Source organism: Taudactylus pleione, unplaced genomic scaffold, assembly GCF_031769625.1.
Source record: "Taudactylus pleione unplaced genomic scaffold, aTauple2 ptg000207l, whole genome shotgun sequence".
Taxonomy (NCBI): Eukaryota; Metazoa; Chordata; class Amphibia; order Anura; family Myobatrachidae; genus Taudactylus; species Taudactylus pleione.
The window spans coordinates 1246521-1273734 of record NW_028284609.1 but is presented as its reverse complement, the minus strand read 5'-3'; the positions used below and the strand labels follow the sequence as shown (position 1 = coordinate 1273734).

The 27214-nt window shown below is 41.7% G+C and overlaps 1 protein-coding gene across 7 annotated transcripts in view; it reads right to left on the bottom strand.

Annotated features, from left to right (window-relative positions):
* Positions 1–27214, bottom strand: part of NAV3 (neuron navigator 3) — a 383856-nt gene that overhangs the window by 128865 nt on the left and 227777 nt on the right. For all 7 annotated transcript variants that reach the window (XM_088478094.1, XM_088478095.1, XM_088478096.1 and 4 more), the window contains exons 10-12: positions 25178–25286; positions 16859–17242; positions 5212–5331 (exon numbers count right to left, since the gene is read on the bottom strand). In XM_088478094.1, the coding sequence (XP_088334220.1) occupies positions 5212–5331; positions 16859–17242; positions 25178–25286 (613 nt within the window). The remainder of the gene's footprint in view (positions 1–5211; positions 5332–16858; positions 17243–25177; positions 25287–27214) is intronic.

Below are 27214 nucleotides of genomic sequence, written 5' to 3'. Positions count from 1 at the left end.
ACTTTTCATCTTAAATTCTTTTTTTGAGTTGGCAGATGTAATACAAAAGAACGACTCAATCCAAGCATATTACCACCACACACATTGTATGTAACCTAGTCATATACTGTAAGATATATATTCACAAATAATAAACCACTAAAACCTTGGACATCACATCAAACATAAATACTCGTGTGTGGGAACAGACCCAGATAAAGGAGATCATTAGATTGGATTGTTGGGAAACACTTTATTGTGGTCTGGCTCTTTCTCTATTTGAGTTTAAGTTAACAACACAGAGAACAGAAAGAATCATTCTTATATGTCTCTAATGATTGTGGGAATGGAAAGAGTGTTAAGAAAGTTGGAAATACAAGCATGTAGCACAAATACTTACGCTGATAGGGCACCATCAAACAGGAACTCTTATAGGCTTTCGTGCCACAGTGTCTCTCATTAATAAATAAACCCTTGTGAGTCCTTCTCTCAAATCCAAACACATATTTCATCAGGAACCTGATATGCATGTATAATATAACTTACTATAGAAAACACAGGAAAAGGACTAGTTTCAAAGCTACTGGTTACGTGAGAAATATGTTCCAGAACCTATTTCAAATTCAGAACAGATTGCTCAAATTAGCTTTGTTCTGCTATCCAAAATAAATTGTTTTGTTAATCGACCACAGCATAAGGAAGTGATACATTGACAGCCAAGTCATAAGCACAATTAAAACACGGATGGGATTTCTCATTTGTCACTAAGATGTTAATACGGGAGGTAAGGAGTCAAACTGAGTTATGACTTTCCCTGACAATAACTGTAGCATGACTTTCATAAATATATAAACATTGCATGCACAACTTACAGCATACCAGGCTTACATTTCTATACACAATATTTCACAATCAAATCAACACATTTCCCAATTACACAAAGATAATATTTAACTAAACTGGTCCAGATCAGTAACATATATCCAAGTTTTCATTTTCAAAAAAGGTAATAGTAACATATAAAAAGCTCTCTCTCTTTACACACCAGTCTTCCTCTCTTTAATTTGCTTGATGGTCAATGTATGAAATTTCCCAACCCCTAAAGATAGTGGCTTGAACTTTGCTTCAGAGCAAGGGCAAACATAAAGGCAAACAATGTAAAGAATACTGTATGAGTATCTTTGCAAATTTCAAGACGACTTTTCAGGTATGATCTTGTATTTTATGTTCAGTGGCTCTTTAAATTTAACAGTCCGTGCATTTCCCAAAAACGGATGCTTGCAAGCTTATGCTTAGATACTCCAAATCAGATTAGTGTTTTCATTTGAGCTATGGTTTATTTGTCCTTTTTATTCTGACTGTAAAATATCCTTGTGTCTCCATGAATTTTTGTTTCTACTACTAAGGCATTTGAAAATAAGGACATATACGTTCTTTTTTTTTTAAAGGCATACATATGGTATCTCTATAATATACTTAAGACCAAACTTGGGTTCCAATTTCGATTGTATTTTACATACAGTATATGCATTCTGAGACAACAAACATGGGCAATGAAAGCACATTAGTCTCAAATACGTTTTCCTTGCATGGATCCAAACAAAGCTAAATCTCTGTTTAGTAGCATGATGGTAATATTTATTAGTGGAGCTAAGCTTCTAAACAATGCATATACTGTACTATGCTGTATAAGATGAGATAAACATCTGATTTTCTTCACTAATATAATTACAAAGTTCTCATTTGACTATTTCAGTAGTTATGTGCATACGTGATCTAATCTCTGTCACACAATACAGAAGGCAGTGTTGATAACAGAAACGGTTTGTTGAATCAGAGGATGAGGTTGACAGCTACTGTAAGGGGCTTTTTTTGTCAATCTTCCAATTAAAGCCACTGTATCATGAACCTTATGCTGGCTACACTAATGTTGCCAAAAAAAACACAGATTTGGCCACTTGGTAGGTATTTGAGTCAGGTATTCAATTCAATAAACACCAGCAAAGATTGATGCATTCATCAAATGTTACATTTTGTTATATGCAGTTAATGTTAATGCTATCAATATTTCATAAGATTTTCTTTGAACCAGATGATTCTTTTGAGCACCCACATATGCTGCACTTCTAAGCCTATTTGTCCTAAAACTACCATAAAACATTCAACAACTAAATGCAATCAGATCCCCGGAATAGAATGCTGTAGATATGCCATATATAATCTAGTTTCTAGCAGTACTGTCTGGCAGTGCAGGGTTACAATTCAGTGGTTCTTCTTACACCAGAGTTTTGCTTCACTAAACCCAGAGAGAGATATTCTACATTAAAATAATGGTTTCCAAGGCAAGAAAATAAAAATATGTAGAGTAACTTTTCAATTTTGTATGTTATACATGAAAAAAAAAGTCTTTTTCTAAAATTATGCATCTAAGGTTTGTATCCTATTAGTCATGGTAAATTACTGTGGCTAATTACCTCACCCAGGGCTATCCAAATAGCCCCGATGCCGGCACTTATCGGACATTTTGTTTTTCCTGCCTCAGGCAGATGAAACCAAATCCGTGATAAGAAATCCTTTTTTTCTGCAAAAGCAGCAGTGAAAATACATAGGTCTGTGTCTTTTTGCGGATCCTATTTGTTTTCATGAGAAAGACGGAAATAGGTTTTAATCGGATACTGCGAAAACAATGTCGAAAAACACCCCTTTTTTTGCGTCCGAAAAATGTTCTCTGCTAATAGGATACCAGCCTTAGGGGTCTATTTATCAAGCAGTGAAGTGTGGAGAAGTGAACCAGTGTAGAAGTTGCCCATAGCAACCAATTAGCTTTCAAGTAGCATTTATCAATTACAGTCTATAAAATAATAGGTAGGAGCTGATTGGTTGCTATGGGCAACATCTCCGCTAGTCCACTTCTCCACACTTTTCACCGCTTGATAAATAGACCCCTGCTACAGTACATTTTAGCCATGGGCATAGCTATAGTGGTTACCATCAGTGGCACTATAAAAAGTAGTTTTGTAGCCCCCAGTTGGTTTATTAATGTGAGCGAGAAAGATGGCCAGCATGGCCGAGTTGCTGGGACCTGGCGCGCTGAGAGGATCTTTTAGCTGCAACTTGAGCAACAGTGTATGAGGACACATGTGTAGGACACTACTATGGTTTATAAAATGAACTTGGGCACTAATATGGGGCATAAAATTAATTACTACTACTATAGGGGAGTCGCTACCAGTGGTGAAGCATCTTAGTCGCAGCAGGCATCTTATGCCATATGGTGCAAAAACGATAAGTGTATGAGAAGGACCGCCAACAGTAGGGAACTGCCAGGACACTAGGCAGAAAGCTCCCACCGCACTATCCCCTTGAGTGAAAGGGGGCCCCATTGCTACCACCCGTCGGATCACACTACCCCCTTGAGTGAAAGGAGGAGAGTCCGCTCCAACCAGTACGCTGCGCTGACTACCTGAGGCTGATTGAATGACAGGGCCGCCTACCCACCCTGTCATTATGTCATGCCACACCACTGGAAGGGATAGGTCAGCGGACCCACAACACGTGAGGAGAAGTGCCAGCCAGCCAGACCAGGAGAAGAAGCCAGAAGGAGCCTTCTTCAAGCTGTTAAGGGGAGGGGGGATGAGGGAGGCCCGGAGGCCCTGCCTTATTTTGTCAATCCCAGGCCCCACAATTGCTGATGGCTGTGTATGAGGACACATCTGTACAGTATGTGAACTTGCATTATTCAAACCCAGGTGAAGACCCAGCATAAAAGTATGAGGATATTTTTTTTTCAAGCAGACCACCCATGTTCTCTAAGCTAGTGACTACATGTTAGTTCCTATCTGAATTATGTGTGATGACCAGTTGTACACTCTGACACACAAAATGGATCACAAAACAAAACTTCAGTGGACATTGCCATAACAATTGTGCTGTACTGTTAATGCAAAATACAAACTCAGTTTGAAATTATTGTCACAAGTAAATAGAAATGATAAGATGTTTTGTGCAAACATTGCCTACCTTAAAATAAGATGTGCTGACAAAAAAATAATATCAAATGCTGCCACATGTTTAAAGAGCCTTAATTATTGAACACATATTGTTAGCATTTCCATACACTTTAGAAAGCAGAGAACAAGTTATTGCAAAAATGACTGATACATTTGTCATTATTTATTTTCAACTCCATTAATTACCCACCTTATGACCTAGAGACAAAAGGCAATTATAAAGGAAGTTGAAAATGGCTTAAAATTTGGGAAGAGGAATGCTTCTTATGATTATTTCATGCATACATGGAAACATTTATATTTACTACATACTTTACTTTCAAATGTATTAAACTTGGTATTAACAATTAATGTTATTTATTAATCAATGGTTTAGCTTTGAAACTGCCCTTTCATTTGCAGATCCAGTTGACCTGGCCAAGTTCTAAGTGACTAAGGACCTGATTCAGAGATGGACGGTAATTCGATCGCAGCTGCAATTTCACATAGGATGCAGCTGCGAAAATATGCTAATAGTTCCAAAGCTTCCTCGAGCATAAGGATGCCACGACTGCATTCTCATAGGCGTATGACATCCCTGTGCCCAGAGGCCAGCCACACAGGGTTAATAGCTGCCACGGCACTGAAGGGGTAAACATTTTCTACAGGGACAATGGGCGCTAGGTGCCATATTTAAAATGTATTACCGGCGCTAGGCGCCATCTTGTTAATATTTTACCGGCGCAGGGCACCAATTAGTGTCTAGCACGTACGAATATTAAATAAATTAATATTCGCCATTTTGGATTTTGTGGGAGGTATGAACAGAATATAATGTAAAGTATTGACCAGAGAGGGAAGGGAGAGGCAATCGGAGGACAAGGGAGAGAGGGAGCACATAAAGAGTCTGAAGGGGGTGCTGGGCGCGGTTGCCGTTATGTATGTATGAAATTGGCTGACTGGTATGACTGGCACTAGGTGTCACAAATTTATTTTACAAGTATTCCTACTGCTGCTAAAATAACCTAAGTGTTATTTTTATTTTTTTTTGTAACTCTGCACTGGCAAAATACATGTATTAGACTGCTGTCTAAAAGTAAAAGCATTGTCATTTATTTTAGAATCTGTATTTGTGTGAATTATTTCATTATCCTTAATAACAAGTAAGGTTTATAAATAAATATAAAACTCACCGCGTTTGCAATACAAATTTAAATACATTACTTTTTTTTTTCATTAATACCTGTCTGCATCTACAGCAACATCATGCACTCCTCTGTGAATGACATCACGAGACATTGCAAGATCTGGTATCCTGTTGAGACTTCTCGTGTATAGGTTGAGTCCACCATCAGTTAAATATCTAGTAAAAACAGAGCAGAAGTAAAGGATTAAAATAATTATTTTCTTCTTGTGTCACAGTCATCTGCTACAATAATCAAGGTCATATTCAATGAATAAGAAAGTTATTGCCTCAAATAGAAAAATCTGAAAAAAAAAGTTATTTTAGGTTACAAAGCTGTGCTGTGTCTTATCCTGGGCAATGGAAATTAACTATTCTACCTACAGTATATTATATCAAGTCTAGACACTGCTCCTCTCTGGCTGACTCTTACTCAGTCAGACTTTTGGAGGTAAATTTACTAAGTGGATCCTAGATCCTTAGGATCTGTACAGGCTTCTACTACATTTAAAAATATTGAAAATATTTAAAATAAAAAAACAACAACAATGGGGAGTCCCTGTCCAATTTATAACCAGCCCTAGTCCTTTAGAGGGGAGGTCTATAGTGTGGGGGTTTCCACAGTTGTCACCGGGGCTAGTTTCCCAAAGGAGTTGGGCCTGCTGGGTCTAACCAACTCTATTGCCAACAGCGAGAGAGCTATTCCCCACACCCCCCGGGCTTTGAGTGTGGGATTATCAAAGTGTTATTATTAGTAATAAAATTGTCCTTTGTGCTCTACAGGCCCCAGTAAGCCCTGTTATGCCCAATTTTAAAGGTCTGAAAAGCCATGTTGTCTCCTCTGGACTCCTTGTTTACCCATTTATTACTTATAAAATCCTATGGGAGTAAACAGCTGGAAAGTACAAAGGTGCTGCTTAGTAGAGACTTTGGGGCCTATTCAGCATCGAAGGCCGTAACACCCCGATGATTAAGTATTTATCTCACTGAGAGGGATACTAAAGTATCCAACTCGCATCATTGCTCCGGTATGGGGAAAGCTGCTCTGAAAAGCAGCTGCCCCATTAGTTAGTATCGCAGGTAGAGAAGTAGCTGCGTTACATACCTCCACCCCGTTGGTGTGGCAATGAAGAGCACCATCTGAAGATGGTGCTTGTTCTCGCAAGCAAACTCCAAAAACTTGCAGTTTTCGGAGTTTGCTGAATATCAGGTGGTCCATTTGGGATCCCTGATGATGGATGGCCCAGTAACTAAAATATGAATAGGCCTCTTTGGGCCTTATGTATCATCGAGTTTTATTTATTCACGAGTGATAAAACTTGTTGCGTAAGATAAATTGTGCTCCAGCCAATCAGCTCCCAACTGTCATTTTTCAAACAGATGACAGTTGGGAGCTGATTGGCTGGAGCACCATTATCATACGCAACAAATTGTATCACTCATTGTGAATGTCTAGAATTATAAAACATTTAATTTTCTTTGGCAAGTGTTTTGAGCTTAGTGAATACAGTAGTTCTGCTATTATTAAGCTCAAGCATGTAGGTACTGTACATATGTGTAAGTAATAGTTGCCTGCTCTCACAAAACACCAGGGAGACTCACCAGAGCAAGACTTTCATAGTATTAATTTTTCACCCCTTATCTTACTCTTCTTTTCATACCCTTCTGCAAATTGAAATCCCTCTCTAGCAAACTCTTGTCTTTCTCATCTTCTAAATATCAAGTGTTCATTCTAGCACCCTGCACCTGTCACAACCCGTGTAGTACCTTTTTCATACCTGGGGTGTCACTCTCTGCTCTGGTGCTTCTAACAAACTAAGCTAATGCAACAAACTGCTAACCTGTGTAAAAATAGAACTTACAAAAGTAGACCCCCTCCTGAAAAGCGTGTCTAGCAGAAACACACACAGATCAGTGTGATTAGTGTATGTTTCTACCTTTTAAAAAAATAAATAAAGGATTTATATTAAAAAAAAAAAAATTGACGTGGGGTTCCCCCCCAAAGCATAACCAGCCCCGGGCTCCTAAGATAGTCATGGTTCTAAAAATACAGGGGAAAAAAGTGTAGGGTTGCCCCGTATTTTAGGAACCAGCACTTGGTTCTGAGAACCAGTCCTGGTTTTAAAAATAGGGGAATAAATGGCGTGGGGTTCCCCCTATTTTTAAACCCTGCACCGGACTCAAACTCAGTCAGGGTGTAATGCCAAAGCCAGGGAACCTTTTCACCAGGTCTCCCCAGCCAAATCATTAACACCTCAAGCTAGTAAGCCCAAGCCAGGGATCTCAGGGGAGGTGAGGACCCCACCAATAAAGGAGCCCCCTTTCTTCTGAGCATCCCAGGCTTAGGCTGAAGTCCGGGGCTCTTCCCTGCGCCCCTCGCCGGTGGGTGTAGTTGTAATAGTGTCAAAAATAGATTTATACAAAAAAATGTTTACAGTGGAACTACAGGTGCCAGAGTGCTGCCCTTTGTCATTTTTGGAACTACAAGTGCCAGCAGGCGGCCGGCACCCTTACCCCCACTGTAAAATAAATTAGTAATATAACAACAGTACACACACCATAGAAAGTATTATTTTATTACATACATAACGCCCTCGCACACACTTACCTTCTGCCAGATGTTCGGCCCACTTCTCACGTAGAATGTACCTGTGAAAAAAAATCCAATACTCACCTACCTCCTGGCGTACCATCTGTTCCCTTCTCCAGTAGGCTCTCCGAGACTTTGCAAAACAATAAAAACAGTTGCCTGTACCATTTCAGACATGTAGAGATATATGTGATAACACATATATGTCTACCCCGTGTAATGACAGACCAGTAGGTTTCTGTTTTTTGCCGGGTCTGCAAGCCAATCAAAGGCCATTCTACGGTTAGTGGTCACTGATTGGCTGTGACCAACGTGCTGTTGAATGTCAGTCACATGGGTCACAGACAATCAGCTGCCGCTAACTGTAGAGCAGCCTCTGATTGGCTGGCAGGCCCGGAGAATAACAGAAACCTGCTGGTCTTTGTACTTTACCAGTGTAGAGATATATGTGTTATCACATGTATATCTACATTTCCGAAATGGTACGGGCAACTAATTTTTTTGCTTTTCCAAGTCCTGGGGAGCCTACTGGATAAGGGGACAGATGCTAAGCCAGGAGGTAGGTGAGTATTGGATTTCTATTTAACAGGTAAACCTTGGGAATTCTACGGGAGAAATGGACCGAACATCTGGCAAAAGGTAAGTATGTGTGAGTGTGTTATGTATATAATAAAATTATACTCTCTACGGTGTGTGTGTGTACTGTCATTATTTTACTTTTTTCTTTTTTTTTTTAGAGTGGGGGTACGGGTGCTGGCTGCCTACTGGCACTTGTAGTTCCACATATAGTTGAACTGTAAAAACAATAATATAAATCTCTTTTTGACACTATTACCACTGCACCCACCAACCAGAGGTGCAGGGAAGAGCCCCAGGCTTCAGCCTAAGCCTAAGCCTGGGGTGCTTGAGAAAGGGAGGGACCCCTTTATTGATGGAGTCCCCATCTCCCCTGAGATCCCCAGGTTGAGCTGACTAGCTTGGGGTGTTAATGCTTTGGCCGGGGAGACCCGGTGAAAGGGTCCCCTGGCTGTGGCATTACACACCAGCTAGGTTTGAGTCCAGTGCTGGTTTTAAAAATAGGGGGAACCCCACGACAAACACAGGACCTTGGTAAATTCCAGATTATTTTATTTTAAAAAACCTCCCGATTCTAATCATTCCTACCCATTTTTAAAATAGACACAGACAGGACACGGAGCTTAGTAAATTTACTCCTTAGTTGAATATCTTCCTTTACTTGTCATGTCCCACAGTATCTCTCTCTGTTTCTTCATTATTCTCTCTACTTCCCTCTGGTCATGTGTCCTAGGTCTGATTCCACTATACTTTGATCTTACAATCAATATTCCCTAACACATTTCTGATTATTGTATATTACTATTATTTTTATTATTACTACTACTATGACTACCTTGGAAAACTGACCTTATGGGCCAAATGTAATAGGGTGAGAGTTTAGAAAATGTGAGAGTTTAGCAGTAAACTCTCACATTGGTTGAGTTTTATCTTCAAAATGGGAAAACATCTGAATGAGATTTTAAATCGTGAGTGATTTTTAAATCTAAAAAAACATGCAAGTTCGCTCTGTTACTTTGTTTTTGGACTCTATTACAATAGCAAAGTTTAAAAAGTGTCAGAAACTCTCACTTTTCTAAACTCTCACCCTATTACATTCGGCCCTATAAGTTTGTTACTAGGGCCACTTTACTTCATATCAATGTTACACATATCTATTCATATTGATTAGTGTATATATTTGAATATGAAATTAATAAAGAACTGGATAAACAGAAATATTTAAAGAAAGCATTTCTCTAATTTCAGCGCTGATGCGTATGTATTTTAGTGCTAATGTTATGAAAAGATGAATAATCCTCAGAGGAGTTGAGACTAATTTGTTTTTAAATCCAAATCATCTATGTTTATCACATTAAAACAGCCTTGAAATTGTTTTAATTAAGCGATAAAATAAATAAATGGATGGATGGATTAAAAAAATAGAATAAGAGCCAATAAGGAATTGCAAATCGAGATGAATGTTTAAAGCATGGTAATTCCTCTTTACCAAGCTAAGACGTCGACATAAAATTACCAAGAAAAAATTACTATGATGCCAGAAAATCTCTGCTGCGGTGTCCAGGGAAGCATTAACGTGACGGGGGATTAGCAGAGCATCATTCCAAGGTTCTTAGTTTGAAAGAATCTATTCATATGTGCAATATTTAGCAATGTTTTTACGAACTGTCCAAATATTATTTACTATTATTAATAATTACAGGGCCATTAATTGTTAATTACTGTATTACCCACTTAGAAAATAATCCTTTTTATGTACTTCTTCAAATGTTTTTTTTTTAATATACATAAATATTTTATTAAAATGACTTCTCCTTCCTTGGTTAAACAGACCTCTTACATATTCTGATAGTATAAGGCTTCAGTATACTGGCACAAATTACTCCCGGGTTCTCATGTGCTATGCTTCAGAGCCTGCAAGAGCTTTGGGATGTTGATCTACACTTGGCTGAAATGAGTCCTGTGCTTCATTTAGTTCATGTATCAATATAGGGTCAGTAGTTCCACTCAGTACATGCCTCTGTAGTGCAGCTGTCTTCATATGTGACCCAGTTCATGGTATGTGACCCAGGAGCCTATTCATCAGCACTAAAATAACGGTTTTAAAGGACATTTTCCTAAATTACCATTTTTTTAGCATTCGTTAACACACTTAACACAGGAGATATCACCAATATGGCGTACGGACACAGAATTACCAGCTGTAATCAGTGCTGCGCATGCGCCACTTTTGTGAACGTAACGGCGCATGCACAGCACTGATTACAGCTGCGGTAAATTAGAGCAGATAGGGAAAAGTATCTATTTTCTGAAACGGTCTTCGCAAAAATTACAGCTTTTCGGAATAGATAGTTATGGAGAGGAGGAATGATGAATTCCTCCCATAATTAGGTAGAACTCCATGCGAGTTCTAAACCTAATTACCTCCATCGGTTTTTTAGTAATGATGAATAGGTCCCCCCAGTCTTTTGGTGCTCATAATCCCCACTGCATTAGTCAATTTAAGAAATATGGTGGAGCACATCACAGGTGCATTCTCTGTAGCCATATGTAGCACATCATGTATTATCAGTAAATGGAAAAGACTGCAATATTGACACTGTATAGTCAAACAACAGGAGCTCTTTAATTACTTAAATAATATTAGCCTCATACCAAATCAAGCTATATACATGCAGGGCCGTAACTAGGGTGGTGCGACCTGTGCCGTGGCACAGGGCACCGCAGGGCAGGGGGCGCTGGTTGGGCCTGTTAATTTTCTGTTTATTATAATTCTCACTTGTAGCTTTCTCTTCTTTTTATCCTCCCCTATCTCTCCCCTGGCACTTCCCATGAGGCCATGACCCTTTTCGGGTGCGCGTCTTATGTCCCTGTTTGAAAAATGGGGAGGGGGGAGCACCAATGCTCTTTCTGGCACAGGGCACCAAAAAGTCTAGTTACGGCTCTGTATACATGAGTTTAGCTAGTAAATTATATGCTGATAAAATGTACACTACTGTGCAAAAGTTTTAGGCAGGTGTGGAAAAAATGCTGCATAGAAAGAATGCTTTAAAAAAAAAAAGAAGTGTTAATAGTTTATTTTTATCAATTAACAGAACGCAAAGTGAATGAACAGGAGAAATCTAAATCAAATCAATATTTGGTGTGACCACCCTTGGTCCAAACATCTTAGAGAACTAACACAGATGATCTGTGGATGTAGGCATGCTCAAATCCTTCTGTCTCTTCATGCAATCCCAGACAGACTCGATGTTGAGATCAGGGCTCTGTGGGGGCCTTATCATCATTCCAGGACTCCTTGTTCTTATAGTTTCCGGCTTTGCTAGGCCGCAGCTCACATCCAGCCAGTCCCGGAGTATTCCTGTCCCGTTCACCTGATCGATCTGGCCAATCCCTAACCAGTCTGCCTCAGTAAGGACCATCTGATGCTGCTTGTCCAATCCTGGCTAACCCCGGGATATATAGTCTAGCTTCTGGCTCTCAGTCATTTCCAGTACAATGTCTATCTCAGTCCCTACTGAGTGAAGCTTAACTGTTCTCTGTTTACAGTCATTGCTATCCTGCTGGTGCAGTTCTGTTTGATTCAGCTGCACTAACTTTCTATGTCATTCTATTCCTGTGTAAGGAATCGGTGTGAAATACTGCCGGCCGCATGGCCGGCGGTTCGATTCCCGGCAGCGGCAGCCCGACAGATGGACAGATCCCGGCAGTGGCAGCCCAACAGCGCTGGAAATACTGATAGTCCTCCGGTAAGTATATATTAACCTAACCCTCCTTAGGGGTGCCTAACCCTAACCTCCCCCCCAAGTGCCTAACCCTAATCCCCCCTGGAAGTGCCTAACCCTAACCCCACCCTTTGCCGCTGCCTAAAAATGACAGGCGTCTAGATATAGACGCCTGTCATTTAACCCACGCCGGGATAAAACAATTGTGAAGTCGGCTGTCGGGATCACATCAGCCGATTTCCCGATTGCATCCCCCTGTGTAATCAGCATCTCAAGTTGCACAGGTCATTCCAGCTTGTTCCAGTGTGCTGAATCATTGCTACACCTGAGCAAAGCATCCACCTGTCTGCTCAAGTATATCAGCTGTTCCTGTGTAACTGGTTCCACGTCATATTATTCCATAGCTACCATCCATTCTGGTGTTCAGTCTGTATCCGATCCTGTCATCATGGAGTGCTCCCAGACTACAGAGAGAACCCAGTCCAAGCCTGGGAAATACTCCTATCAACATCTGCCACTCAAGTGTCCTGGACTACAGACCCAAGTAAGTAGAATGATTTTATTAATATCAAGTAATAACCCAGTTCAGCCTGGTAAATCTACTGCTACACTCTTCTCTGCTACATACATCATACCATCTACAACACCGACGTCCTTGGTGGTCTAGTGGGTATGAACTGGTCCTCTCTGCCCAGACCTGGGTTCGATTCCCGGTCAGGGAAGCATCTATTCACATGTCCAGAGGTCTCCTCAGGCCTGCCAGCTTTGCATATACACCTCCCACTACTCTAACAGACATCTACTTGACCCCAATTCCACCAACAAACACAAGCGTGGCAGTTGTCGTTCTGCAGAATAAATTTGGAGACAATCAGATGGTATTGCATGATGGATAAGTACCTGTCCATATTTCTCAGCATTGAGGATACCATTAATCCTGACCAAATCCCCAACTTCACTGAAATGCAGCCCCAAACTTGCATACACCATGCTTCACTGTTACCTGTAGATACTCATTATTGTACCACTCTCCAGCCTTTCAGCAAACAAACTGCCTTCTGTTACAGTCAAATATTTTTAATTTGACTCATCAGTCGAGAGCACCTGCTGCCATTTTTCGGCACACCATTTCCTATGTTTTCATGCATAGTTGAGTCGCTTTTTGGCCACAGTGCTTCCATGATGACCACTTCTGGCCAGACTTCCCGAAAAGTAGATGGGTATACCAGGGTCCCACTGGTTTCTGCCAGTTCTGAGCTGATGGCACTGCTGGACATTTTCCGATTTCGAAGGGAAGTAAGCCTGAAGTGTCTTTCATCTGATGCAAGTTTCCTTGGCCGACCACTGCGTTTACGGTCCTCAACGTTGCCCATTTCTTTGTGCTTCTTCAAAAGAGCTTGAACAGCAAATCTTGAAACCCCAGGTTGTTTTGAAATCTTTGCCTGGGGGAGACCTTGCTGATGCAGTATAACTACCTTGTGACTTGTTGCTGTGCTGAGTCTTGCCATGGTGTATGACCTGTGACATGAAACTGTCTTTTACGACCTCACGTTTCTAGCAGAGTTTGGCTGTTCCTCATCCAGTTTTAAACCTCCTACACAGCTGTTTCTGTTTCAGTTAATGATGGTGTTTCAACCTACATATGAAAATTATGATCATTATCATCTGCTTGTTATGATTGGTTAATCTTACACCGGACTATAATCCTACAAAATCTCTGACTTTGTGCTAGTGTATCTAGAAGAATTGATGCTGTTTTGAAGGCAAAGGGTGGTCACGCCAAATATTGATTTGATTTAGATTTCTCTTCCATTCATTCACTTTGCATTTTGTTAATTTATAAAAATAAACTATTAACACTTCTATTTTTGAAAGCATTCTTACTTTGCAACATTTTTTCCACACCTGCCTAAAACTTTTGCACAGTATTGTATGTAACAGGCATGACACCAGTAACAAATGTTTTTAGTGTCACAATACATACTACCGCTGTGTCATGTCAACAAAATTTGCATTTGACATGAGGTTCCACTCATTAAACACAAAACCAGTTACATTTCAGCATGTAAAACAAGTGTAATATGCCAGTCAACATCCACATACATAACAGTCTGTTCTCATAGTATTGCTGTGTCCACACAACATATGCAGCCATATGGCCACAAAGAATACACTACAGCATTATCTACCAGCACCACCATCACAGCAGCTAATGGACTCTATTTCAGGCCCGTAAGTAGCTATGGGTGACCAGTGCTGTCACACAGACACAGAGCGCAGAGGGTCTGTGGGTGGCACAATCCCCCCCTCCTCCCCCCCTGGTCCTTGCTCCTGACTAGCAGGGTATGGAACGGCACCCTGCAGCTAGGATTACTGCTGCAGCACCCATGGAGCGTCCTGTGGATGCTCCAGATATGCACTCGGCACAGTACATGCAGTAGATCGAGCATTACCAGAGCTACCGTTCATGCAATCTTCTGTGCAATGTAATGAAGTCATGCAGTCGAGTTCATGGCATTGCACGCTCAGTGAGCGGGGCCAGCATAGGGCGCAACCATGCCCTGTTATGACTTTGCTCTATTTAACTGGTTTCCAGGGTAAATATTCTCTAAGTACATTGTTCTTTAATACCGTCCAGTTCTATTCTGCCACGAGCAACAGCTGGGTCATATTATAAATACACGACAATCACATAAGAACGTTATTACATGTATATGTGTCCTTATACATTTTTGCTGCAGTCGCGCCAAAAGCCCATCTCTGCACGTCAAGTGCCTTGAGACTGCTAGCGCAGGGCATCTTTTTTTGCCAAAAATGCATCTAAGTTGCAATGCGTTGCAACTAAGAAGCACCAGCAGACAGCTGATTAATTTTAGGTGCAGCACGTATATTTGTTTGTGACCCTGAATCTGTATACGAAGTGCTACAATGTAGTGGCCGAAGCTTTTTTCATTCCAATTTCCATTCTGCTTCATATACAGACTCAGGTGCACACAGAAATACAAGTGTCACATATGAAATTATTCAGCAGAGTTGTACAGGATATGGCAGCTCTCACGCCAGGCAAGTTGAGGACACATCTGTACATAAATGCAATATGACATTCTCAGGGAAGTGAAGGGTTAAATATTGTATGTATTACCAAACAGTTTTGTTTATTAAGAAACTATAAAAACATTTTTTTAGTTAGACATTTCCTGGTATACATCTGATAGCCATGTCCAAGAAATTTCAATGCCTTAATTCAGATCCCCAAATCCACCTTGTACTGATGAGAACTAATAGTGTTGAAACCATATCAAATGGATTGTACAGATATTATTTGGAAAGATGGTGGTGCCTCTGCATTGTTCCTATACATTATACATGCACAGCACAGATGGTGTAATGGCTAGCATTACTGCCTCACAGCACTGAGGTTGTGAGTTCATTTCCCACTACGGCCCTAACTGTGTGGATATTCTCCATTTGCTTGCGTGGGTTTCTTCTGGGTACTCCGGTTGCCTCCCACACTCCAAAATATACTGGTAGGGTAATTGGCTCCCAACAAAATGTAACCCTAGTGTGTATGTGTTTGGGCATGTGATAGGGAAAATAGAATGTAAGCTCCACTGAGGCAGGGACTGATGTGAATGGCCAGATATTCTCTGTAAAGCGCTGCAGAATATGTGTGCTATATAAATAACTGGTAATAAATAAATAAATAAATACACAGCAACAATTATGTTTTCTATAACTATCTTTACTACTTTGGTTCACATGGAGAAGAATTAACAATTAAGACAATGTTCTATTAAAGAAATACTTTAGTGAAATAAAATGGTTGATAGGTTTATATGAAACTTGTTTCATATAAACCTATCAGCCAATAAGGCAAAATGACAAGCAGGGCCGCCATCAGGGGGGGACTGTCGGGACTACTGTCCCAGGCCTGGACACTCTGACAGAAAAGGGGGGCCTGGCCTGACACCCGCCCGCTGCCGCTAATGTGAGTGTAAATGAATGGGTTCCCCGGACAGTCCGACCCCTAACCCACCACTACTACCTCATCCCCAAAGTAAAAGGAGCCCACTGCCCGCCATGAAAGGGATGCCTGTCCGACCCGTTTGCCGATGTTCCATTAACTTAATTGTATATCTGCAGAAGGGGTGGACGGCAAAATACTTATCCGGTGCGCGTGACGTCATTACAGGGCCATGAGCAGGGGTATTCGGCCGGTGCGGCCACACAGGGCGGGAATAAAGTGTATGCATAAGCAGGGGCGCTGATAGTCATGGTGGGCCCGGGTGGAAGGGGGCATGGCCTGATCGCGGGAGGCATGGTCACGCCCCCTTAGGATTAAAAATCATTTTAAACTGTGAGCCCCTCAGCCCAGCGCAAAGCCAGGAAGGAGCACGATCAGTGTGATATCTCCCCCCCACAGGCATAGATAGGAGACTGCTGCAGCTGCTGCTCAGCAGCCGCGAGCAGTCTCCCACTGCAGCCCAGCATACAGCAGTGTGTGCTGGGCTGCTGTGAGGTAGGTGGGAGGGGGGAGGGGGCAGTGCCAAACCAAGGCCCCTCTAGCAAGCCTGGGTAATTAGTCCCCCCCTCTTGGTGCCCTTGTACAGTAATGTTTAGGTACTTTGTTGTATACTTAATACAGCTGGTGGAAGGTGCATCTACCAAATGATGTGCACTGTAAACCAAGGGGACCTTGCTGCACTACAACCTCCATCTTAACATTGAAGTGAGTTATATTCTAAGTTTTGTAATTGTAAATGCTGTGCATATATATTAATTATACAGCCCAGAGAATGACAATGGAATCACTCACCCACTGTTAATATCATCAGCTCTCAAGCTTTTTCCAAGAATGTCGCCATCACTCATGTAACCTCCTACATCTAAATCCGAAGACATGTCAAGGTCATGGTTTCCTTTCTCACAGATATCTACTTGCGATAGGTTTCCAAGTCGAGAAACTGTAGCACGGCGAAGAGGAGTGGTGTACATGAAGCGCGATGGATCAGTATGGATGAGGCGTCCAGTATTACTTCGTGGATAAGCACCAACAAAAGAAGGGGCATCTCCTGCCTGGAGCCTTGGGCTAGACTGTCCAAGTCTCCATGTCACTGCAGTTGACCGACTTGTCAAGCTTGGTAGACTTCTCCCACTTACTTCAGTTGTCACTGTGCTATCAAAAGTTGTTTCAAGTGTGCTGCAGAGAAAGCATAGAAATCGAAAAACTACATATGTGCAAATCAGGGGAGTGAAACAAACTGTTTGGAACAGTTTAACATTTTAGAACAATTGTTTTGTGCATGTTTTGGTCATTGTAAAGGAAAATGGTCATCAAAATCAAGCTTTCTAACATTACCTGCTGGAAGCTTGATGCCTGTGGAGCTACCGACTAAAGGGAAACGGGACAGAGCCTGTTCTGCATTATGAGCCAGGTAAAAGTAATAGCCTCTAACCTGGTACTAAACTGAGCTTTGCATTGGTTTATTCTTTTTCCATTTAATCCCAGGCTAAACCAGATCATTTTGATAAAACCTCTGTGAGAGGGGAGAAACGCATTAAGGGAGAGCTCTGATACCTGTGCAAAGGAGAGCTCTGAGACCTGCATTTGTTCCTGAGACCTGCATTTGGAGACCTTTTCCAGCCAGGATTTATCCATCCACTGCCTCACACCCTGGTGGCAGTGCATACAACCAAGAGTTAACCGGAGTGTCCAGGCTCCTTGCTGGAATTTCTAGACCCCCCTGTGGGTTGCATCCACGGTGAGCGGCAGACCAGTCTGTTGTAATTGGCATCCCCGCTGCATGTGCTTTTGCCAGAGGGAGACTACGCTGTACCAATGTTCTCCAGCTCAACACAGGAGATACATTGTATTTCCCCCACGCAGTGTAACAATCTTGGTTCTCATAAAAGGCACACTGCATCCACACTACCACTTTAATACCATACAAGCCTCCAGGGATATCCGGATTACCACTGTTTAGCAGATGGGGAGCGGCGAGTCTATTGTGCTTAGGAACACCTTTTTTTGCTGGCTTTCCCTCTGGAAACAGGAAAGCATCTATAGCACCATGCTCATGCCAATTGTGACATTCTTTTATAATCAGAACTCACAAGCATCTTTTTTCTGCTATGCAGGACTCTATCTTATGTATTTTGAACTTTATTTAAAACTTCATTTCAGGATTATGATATATATCCATTTCTTATGTGTGTACTGATGCATATTTGCACCTGCTGATTGTTCATTTAATATTCAGGAACTACAGTTCTTTTTTATGTGTATTTCATTATTAAACATTTGGTAAACGTATTGCTCTATTCTGCTTTTTATGCTTTAGTGATCCCAAGCGCAGACATACTTATATTTTCATTGTGCCTTTTGTTAGAGGATTTGTGGCAGTCTCCTCTGTATGTCAGCTGCTGTGGATTCACTGTAGATTGATTAAGCGCATCACTGCATTTGGTTTAAACAGCAGATCATTTGATGGACTTTAATAAAATTTGAGGTTAAGGATATAACTTGACATTATGTAGGTAAATACAAAGGACTTGTATTACAAAAGGCTTATATATCCACACCATTTATTATACTGAACAGGGTACCGGAACTCACATGTAGTTGGCACCTTTACCACTCATCTTCTGCAACTCTCAGGCAGATCTGGACCATGGGAAATCTGTAGCAGCGGCTGAAATAAAAACTGACTACTGACTAGGAGCACTTTTTTTTTTTTCTTGTAATGGACTCTTTAAGGATTTTTTATTTTACTTTTTTTAATATGGGAACCGTACAAAAGTCTTTGTAACTCTCCAGATCAATGTAAAAGATACCCCAGTGCAAAACAGCATAAAGGATGACCCTGTGTCACAGTTCCTAGCACTAGACAGGAGACATTTATTTACAATGGGCATCTGCCCCCACTAAACAGGGCATCTCACATTTCACATCCACAGCACTGGTAATTCCTAATTGATTACATATACATTTTAGTCATTTTAGCAGCAGTGTTCCAGGGATACCCATTATTGTATCCCTTATTGCTAGGAAAAGCTGGTTACCAGAGTTCTGTGAGTTTTTATTTTATTTTAAATATGCTCTTTATTTAAGGTACTAATAGCGCCAGGATACATAGTTTGCGTTCATATGAAATCATTACCAGTATTTTCCAAAGATAGGTATACAGAAAACAAGCAGACAATTAATATTTTGCAATAGTAATTTTAAATGCTAAATACATTTCTCAGGAAGGGGAACAGGGTGGAACCACACACTAGGAGTTAGCCAAGGTGCTTATAGGTTTGGGCACCATGTAAGATAATCAGTATTTTCACCATGGTGTTAACTGTCAATAGCACACTACTGTATTTGTTGTGTGAAAAATGCCTATCTGATGGTTGGAGCAATGGCTTTCACAATAACCTTGTATCTGTGCACCTCCTTAAATTACAGCAATAAGATTCATGTAGCGATGAATTACGTGTATTCATTATAAATTTATGTTGTCCATTAATATGTACATTATATGTCAATCCAACAGAATCATTCCTCAATTAACTGAGTGGTCTGAGACCTCCAGAGAATAAGCATAATCAAATGTGGTATGGTATGTAATAGAATGCATAAAGTCTCAAAGTGGAATAGTGCTTCTCCAATAGTTCCAGTCTCATCCAGAGTACTCATTAAACATCTTAGATAGGTGTAACCCCTTTACCTCATGACATGGGGTAAGACGACAGATTAGTGAACACATTTGCAGAGTTAAACTTTCCTCCAAAAATCCAGAATATGTACAATTATATGGTGAGCAGCTCTTGGAATATTTTGTTAGGGACGCACCAGGGGTGAAAATATAGGAGACAATGGAAGGCAGTCGCTTCTGGGCACCAGCCCTGAAAGGGGCACACTGACCTCCATTACTCCAGGTTCTGCTTTATGTGCCCAAGAGCAAGGAGGTATGTGCCGCCGACAGCCCTGTCCCAGAGCCCTCACACTGGAGTCCAGTCTCTAGGGTTGGATCTCCAGCATGGAAATTGCTCCAATGTACATAAAAGGGGTGGGACAAAGGTTGGAGTGCATGGACCCTCCATCCTTTGTTGGTTCTTCCCCTTCACACACACGGGACCTGCTGCCTCTGCTGTTTCTGTAGGTGCAGCAAATAGCAAGAAAGGAAGACCCTGATTAACAACAGATGGTGTTTGTATACTGGGTGCTGCTGGTGTGTTGTCAGTGAATGCAGGGGGTGAGTGTGTGTATCTGGCTGCTGATAAGGTGTTAGTAGTGACTTCAGGGAGAGTAGAGTGTGCTTGGGTGCTGCTAGAGTGTTGACAGTGAATGCAGGGGGTGGAAAGAGATCATTTGGGTTCTTCTAGGGCAGGCCTGGCCAACCTGTGGCTCTCCTGCTGTTGTGAAACTACAAGTCCCAGCATGCCCTGCTACACTTTTGCTAATAGGAAATGCTAAAACTGTTGCAGGGCATGCTGGGACTTGTAGTTTTACAACAGATGGAGAGCCACAGGTTGGCCAGGCCTGTTCTAGGGTGTTAGTAGTGCATATCTGGGTGCTGCTGGTGTGTTGGTAGTGAATGCAGGGAGAGAGTGCGTGTCTGGGTGCAGCTGGGGTGTTGGCATTGAATGCATTGGAGGACAGTGTGTGTCTGGGTGCTGCTGGTAGTGAATGCAAGTAGAGGGGGACACCAATAACTATATTGTCTCCTAGCTCCTGGTATGAACGTACATCCATGGGAAGCACTATATTGAAGACTTACAAAAAAGATTGGAGGAATCCTCACAGACTAAGTTTAGAAGATTTAGAGAACCTACTTTGGGAGCATTTTAATTTTCATGAGAGTAACTCACAACCAAGAAAACTTCTCTGTCATCTGTGCTCTCAGGGTTTTAGCAAGTAGAGGGGTCAAATTTAGGCAGAATAAATAAACATTGATTTTGGCCAAGGACAGCCACAAAATGTGAATACAGGAAGGCTGCCATTTAAGAGAAAAGGTTGACTAAAGGCCATTTATCACATTACCCGGGAAAACACATTTAGAGCAACTGATTTCTAGTAGTAAATTTTTAATTACTTTATTACACACACATTAGAATAGATGAAGCAGAACCATATTTGGACTTGGCCATCAAGTCATATGCAAATTGGGACAATGGATATGCTTTGTTATTATTGTTATTTATATTCTAGTTTTGGCAGATATAGTAGCTCTTGCTAATGCCTCCAGGCATAATATAGATTAGTGGTGACAAAGGAAATTGCAGACGAGTACTATTAGAAATAGTAGCAGCCTAGGAGAGTACTGTATGCCATTGATCCTTATATTAGCTGAAAGGGACCTACAAATGTTTCCTCATACACCCATCTTTACACATGGTGCTACTTAGATGCTTTGCCACAGGTATCAATTCCTGGACGTTTGTGTTTTTTTTTAATTTATGGAGGGTACACGCGGTCAGATTTTCTGGAAGATATGAACGATAACGATTATAAAAATCGTTACATCGTTCATATCGTTGACATGTTTGACATGCATCGACGAAAGATGTGCGTGCCCGCATGTCAGATAACGGTATCTGATATCGACTGTTTGCAGTCAGATTTGGATGATTTCATTCATTTAAATACTGTCAGAAATCGTTCATCATTCATGAAATCGTTGGTAAAATCGTTCAAATCGTTCATCATTCATCGTTGACCTAGCAAGTCTGACTGTGTGTATGCACCATTAGTATTTTATTTGCATTGTAACTGCATGCAAAGTCACTTATAGTGTACTAGGCATAAGGATTAGTGTTTTTGTTGTACATGACCTGATACAAAGTTGCAGATTAAGCACAATGATGCGTGGCATGACACGTCACAGCTCACTCATATCAGACCTCCATCTTTTGCCATTTTCCAAAAGATTGAGGGCCTGATTCAGAGCCGCTCGTAAGCGGCCGCTCGTTCGCTCCGAGCGATGTTCGCAAATCTGCGCATGCGTATGGGTAGTAATGCGCATGCGCCAACCAGTCAGTGCGGTCGGAAATCGAGCGCTCGCAAAATAGCGAGTGCCTGCTAATTTGAGTGACAGAATGAGGTGTTTGTGGGTGGTAACAGGGGAAGGTGCTTGAAAACGGGGAGTGGAGATCCGAACGCAAGCGTGCCAAACGGTCAAAATGGGCGTTTTAATGGTGTGCATAATTAACAAAGCAGCGTCATCGACCACGTCACTTGGTTGTTTCTTAGCCTGAACTGTTTGCATGATTGCGGTAGGAAAATCCAACCACAAGCACTGCGAGCAGTTCAGACACCTTTCGATGTACTCGATTAATCAAATAAATAGCGGAGATGACGTAGGATGCGGGCGGCCAGGGGGCATCTTTACAAAATAGCGAGCGCATGTTTCGTTCGCTCGCTCAGACATAGAGGTGTCAACAGACCGCAAAGAGCGAGCGCTCAATTTAAATAGCCGGCCCCTTTTTCTGAACGAGCGAGCGCAAATAGCGTCCGGCTCTGAATCAGGCCCTGTGTCTGAGTCAAACGCAGCAGCTGCATGCAAATGCCAGTATAAGGGTACCCATGCATTGTAATTTTGTTGTATTAATGATATAACTAAAATGCATATCTTGGGAAAAGATATGTGGTGAGATGTATGGTGTGGCTTAGTCGAAAAGTATGTGGCATGCCAAACTAGTGTATTTTTCACAATTTGAGGATAGGTGTATCTGAGTAAAGATTTTATGCAGACATGAAGGAACCAAGTGTCCCCAAAAATAAAGCACCAGTAGACCCTATAAAAAGCCATTCTGCATTATAATTAATGTGATCCTACACTACGTCCCTGATAAAGACATACTGTACTGTAGGGCAAAAAACTGTTTGTAAGACATAGTAGACAGCGTGTATAACAAGTATCATAAAGAACATGCAGGAGCCAAGAGACAAAGATGCAGGGCCGAATTAAAGGGGGTGACGGGGGCGGTCGTCCCGGGGCTCCCACACATAAGGGGCCCCCACACCCACCCGGGGTTAAAGTGGTCCGGAACCAGTTCTGCCTCCTCCAGCCCACCTAACCCCGACACCGCAGGGAGGCTCCATTAGGTGGGTGCCCGCTGATATTTTGTTACAGCAGGCGCCCGGCTCCCTCCCCACAGCTCCAGCTGGAGGCTGGGGCTCACACCTGAGCTCCGGTTTCTGGCTCCAGCAAGTGCACTATAGGAGAGAAGTCATGACATCTCTCCCATAGCTCCGAGGAGCGGACGCGGGGCTTAAGGTAAGTATTGTGTTTTTTTTTCTTTATTTTCATATAAGCGGCTTAACTACAGGGGGCACTGCTACAGGGGGCACTACTTCTGGGGCATTACTACAGCAGGCACTACTTCTGGGGGCATTACTACAGGGGGCATTACTGCTGGGGCAACACTATTGGGGGCACTACTACAGGGGGGCATTACTATTGGGGGCACTACCACAGGGGGCATGACTTCTGGGGGCACTACTAATGGGGGGCATTGCATAAGGGGCACCAATCCTGGGGGCACTACATAAAGGGCACCATTACTGTGATCTCTGCATAAGGGGCACCACTACTGGGGGCCACTGGCTTTTCTAGAGAAGAGGGGGCCCATGTGCAGTCTCCGACATGGGCCCCCTCCTCTCCACCCTGCAACGCACTGAGCTGTACGCGGTCAGTGCCGGAGTTATACACTCTGGGCACTTGAGTGTGCCCAGAGTCTATAGTGTATGCACAGATCTCTGGGAAAATGGCCACAATTACCATTTTCCTTGTACTGTGCATGCGCAAATGACGGGAAAATGGCCACCACGGCCATTTTCTAGTAGTTTTACAGTGCCGGACACCAGCGCTGACATGGGACTCCAGAGAGGTAAGTAATATTATGGGTACAGGGTGTGCGGTGCGGAGCCCCCCTGGACCCAGAGGCCCGTGTTCCCCGCACACCCTGCACCCATTATAGATATGCCCCTGCTAGGGGCAGTGCATAAGGGGCACCACTACTGGGGGCAGTGCATAAGGGGCACCACCACTACTGGGGGCATTGCGTAAGAGTCACCACTACTGGAGGCACTGCATAAGGATCACTATTGCTGTGGGCATTGTATAAGAGGCACTACTACTGTGGGCATTATGTGTATTAGAGGCACTACTACTGTGGGCATTGTGTATAAGGGGAACTACTGTGGGCACTGCTGTGTGTCATAACATGAATAAGGGACACTAAGATGTGGTGTAATGTGAATCAGAGGCACTATGGGCCTGATTCAAACTTGGGAATAGAGTGAGATATCTCTCTCAACTGTGAACCTGAACTAACCATATTGCAATGCAAGGGGTTTAAATTAGGGATGTGCAGGCTCGGATAGGTTCGAGTTTGCACGTGGAGTTCGGATTTTTCCCTCCAAAAAAACGGAACTCAGAACGAGGCAAAACGTCATCTTACATGGACGAACATCATCATTCCTGGTCTTTTGTCCAGGAATGATGATGTTCGTCCATGTAAGATGACGTTTTGCCTCGTTCTGAGTTCCGTTTTTTTTGAGGGAAAAATCCGAACTCCACGTGCAAACTCGAACCTATCCGAGCCTGCACATCCCTAGTTTAAATACATATTTTTTTTTACATGTGGGGTAAATACTGGCTGCTTTTGCATGTAGCCCACAAATACCGCACAGCTTTATTATTACTCTACAATTTAGATGTCAGTTTGGAAACACTCCTCCCAAATCTAAATCTCTCTGCACTGCAGTGCAGCATGGTTTCACCAAGATGATCAGTTGAGAGAGATATCTTTCTCTATTGCCAAGTCTGAATCAGGCCCTATGTGAGGTGTAATGTGGATAAGATTGCGCAACTGGTGAGTAATATTTCATTTGGTTGCCTATATGTGTGGTTTTTTTGCTTATGTAATTTGTAGATGGTTACAAGTTGGCATCACTAGAGGGTAAAATATGATAAATTGAAAATCCACACTGCATCCCAGATTATTTAGTGGTGACCTCAAAATGTTTTCATTTGGTTTACGCCTTATGACCATTCATTTACGAAATTACAGAAAATAAATGCAGCTGACAGTTTTTAATACTTTAATAGCATAAATATGCAGTACTGCATATTTCACTTACCTGTGACTTATTTGAGTCCCACGTAAACTAGACATAGTTTCTTCTAGATTTTGCCTAAGATCTGCTATATTCTTTACAGTTCTCATTCTCCGTGTTTCTGGGTCTTCACCTAATTGAAATGATTATTAAATGACTATTACAAAATTAAACTGACATACAGTTTATTTCAACAGACACCTATTTTTTATAAGAAAGAAATAGATAGATAGAATAATTGTCAGCATTTTAGAATACTTTCTATTAACACTTATATGCTGAGCCAGCACATCTGAGTACATCATGCGTGATACAGTACTTTGTCAGCAGACCTGACAGCATCATGTGATGTCTACTGAATGTGATAATAGTATATGCTTTGCATTTTAGGTATTTACTTTTTTAATAAATGCTTACTTCTAATGCCTAGTGAATATTTAATATGCAGAAAAAGTACAACTGTTACCATTAATATTGAGCATCAGAGACTGCAAGTCATTCTGGAATTTGACTAACTGCAAATGAGCAACTGTCACTTCTACAGATGGGAAGATGCTGCAGAGGTATTTACACTGTGTCTGCAGATCTCAGAAGAAAACTGTGTGTGTATGATTAAGCTTAGAATAACAATGACCAATCACAAGTAAGTCTATTCAGGTACAGACAATGTTTTGCTGCATGAGCGCTCACCTTATTAGTGCCTCAGACACTACAAAACAGATCACTCATAAAGCTCAATTAATAATGATGAACGAGAAAGATAAGCAATTAGATTCCATTCTGTAGTAAATGGAACCATTCATATACTGTACCTCCATGTGCATGCTTAGGAGGAGTAAAGAAGAATGCACTTCTTAGTGTAGGAATATCTGAACACACAGATAGGGGATCTATTGGGAATTATGGCTTTCTAGAGACATTTGTTTTCTGTAATTTGGGGTACCATGCATGAATATACAAAAATATTTGTCAAAAATACTGCTGGTAATTTCTAAAAAGAACATTAAACTGGCACAACAGTTTTTTTTTTTACTTTTCAAAAATGATTTGACGTTTGTGACCAAATACATTTCTTTTAGTAAAGCACTTTAGCTATTACATAAGCTATTATAAGTAGAATATAGTGAGTTTAAACTGTCTTATCAAAAGCACTTTTGCCAAATGAAGATTTAACATTCTTAAAAATTTGTAAATATAGCAATTTACATAGTACAGACTTTTTACTTATTCATACACCATAATACAAACAATAGGCTCTGGCAGGGAACAATCTTCCCCATTTACTGCCTCCAAAGCAAACATTTAACTCACCAATTGATTCACAATACAAAGCCTGTTCTAGGTCAACTAGCATGGTCATGATGACTTCCTCATCTAGGTGGGCAGTTCCTTCCCGCAAGCAATTGTCCTCTTCTTCTTCTGACCAACTTTTGCGCATATCACACAAATTATTGCAGCATTGATCTTCCACAAGCTGAGAGCATCCTGCCACTGAAACATTTAGCATATTTTGGCTTCCTGTAAAGTGGAAAGATGATTTTTTTGGTGATGTAAAATGACAGTTGGATGCTACGTTGTCAGTCTCCCAAGATGGTGCAGGGAGAAGAGAGTGCACAGACTGGGACAGCACCCTGGAGAGACAGGTATTAGCCTGAACTCTCTCTTCTTTCTCCAGGAAGTGAAGTTGTGTGCTGGTTGTCTCTTCATGCCAGCTTGCCTGATAAGAGAAGAGCACTCCATTTTCTTTGCTTCCACTGGCAAATGACAGATTTGTCAAAGACTTTTGTTTCCTGAGACAAACATCCCTCCTGACATCCTTTTTCTTGACAAGTGGTAATTCAGTTGGACGTTGCATCTTTCAATAAATATATGATTTTTCTGAGATTCCCACCATCATTAGGAAAAAATGGAAGCTCCACCTTGCAGATGTGTGCTACATTGTGCAGTATGAAACACACAACCCATCACTGTGTCACAACTGCAGAGGTAATTGTAGGGCTGCTACAAATCCTTTGGAAGTACATGTAAAGCGTGCTGCTTCAATACACGAGTCCAGCCCAG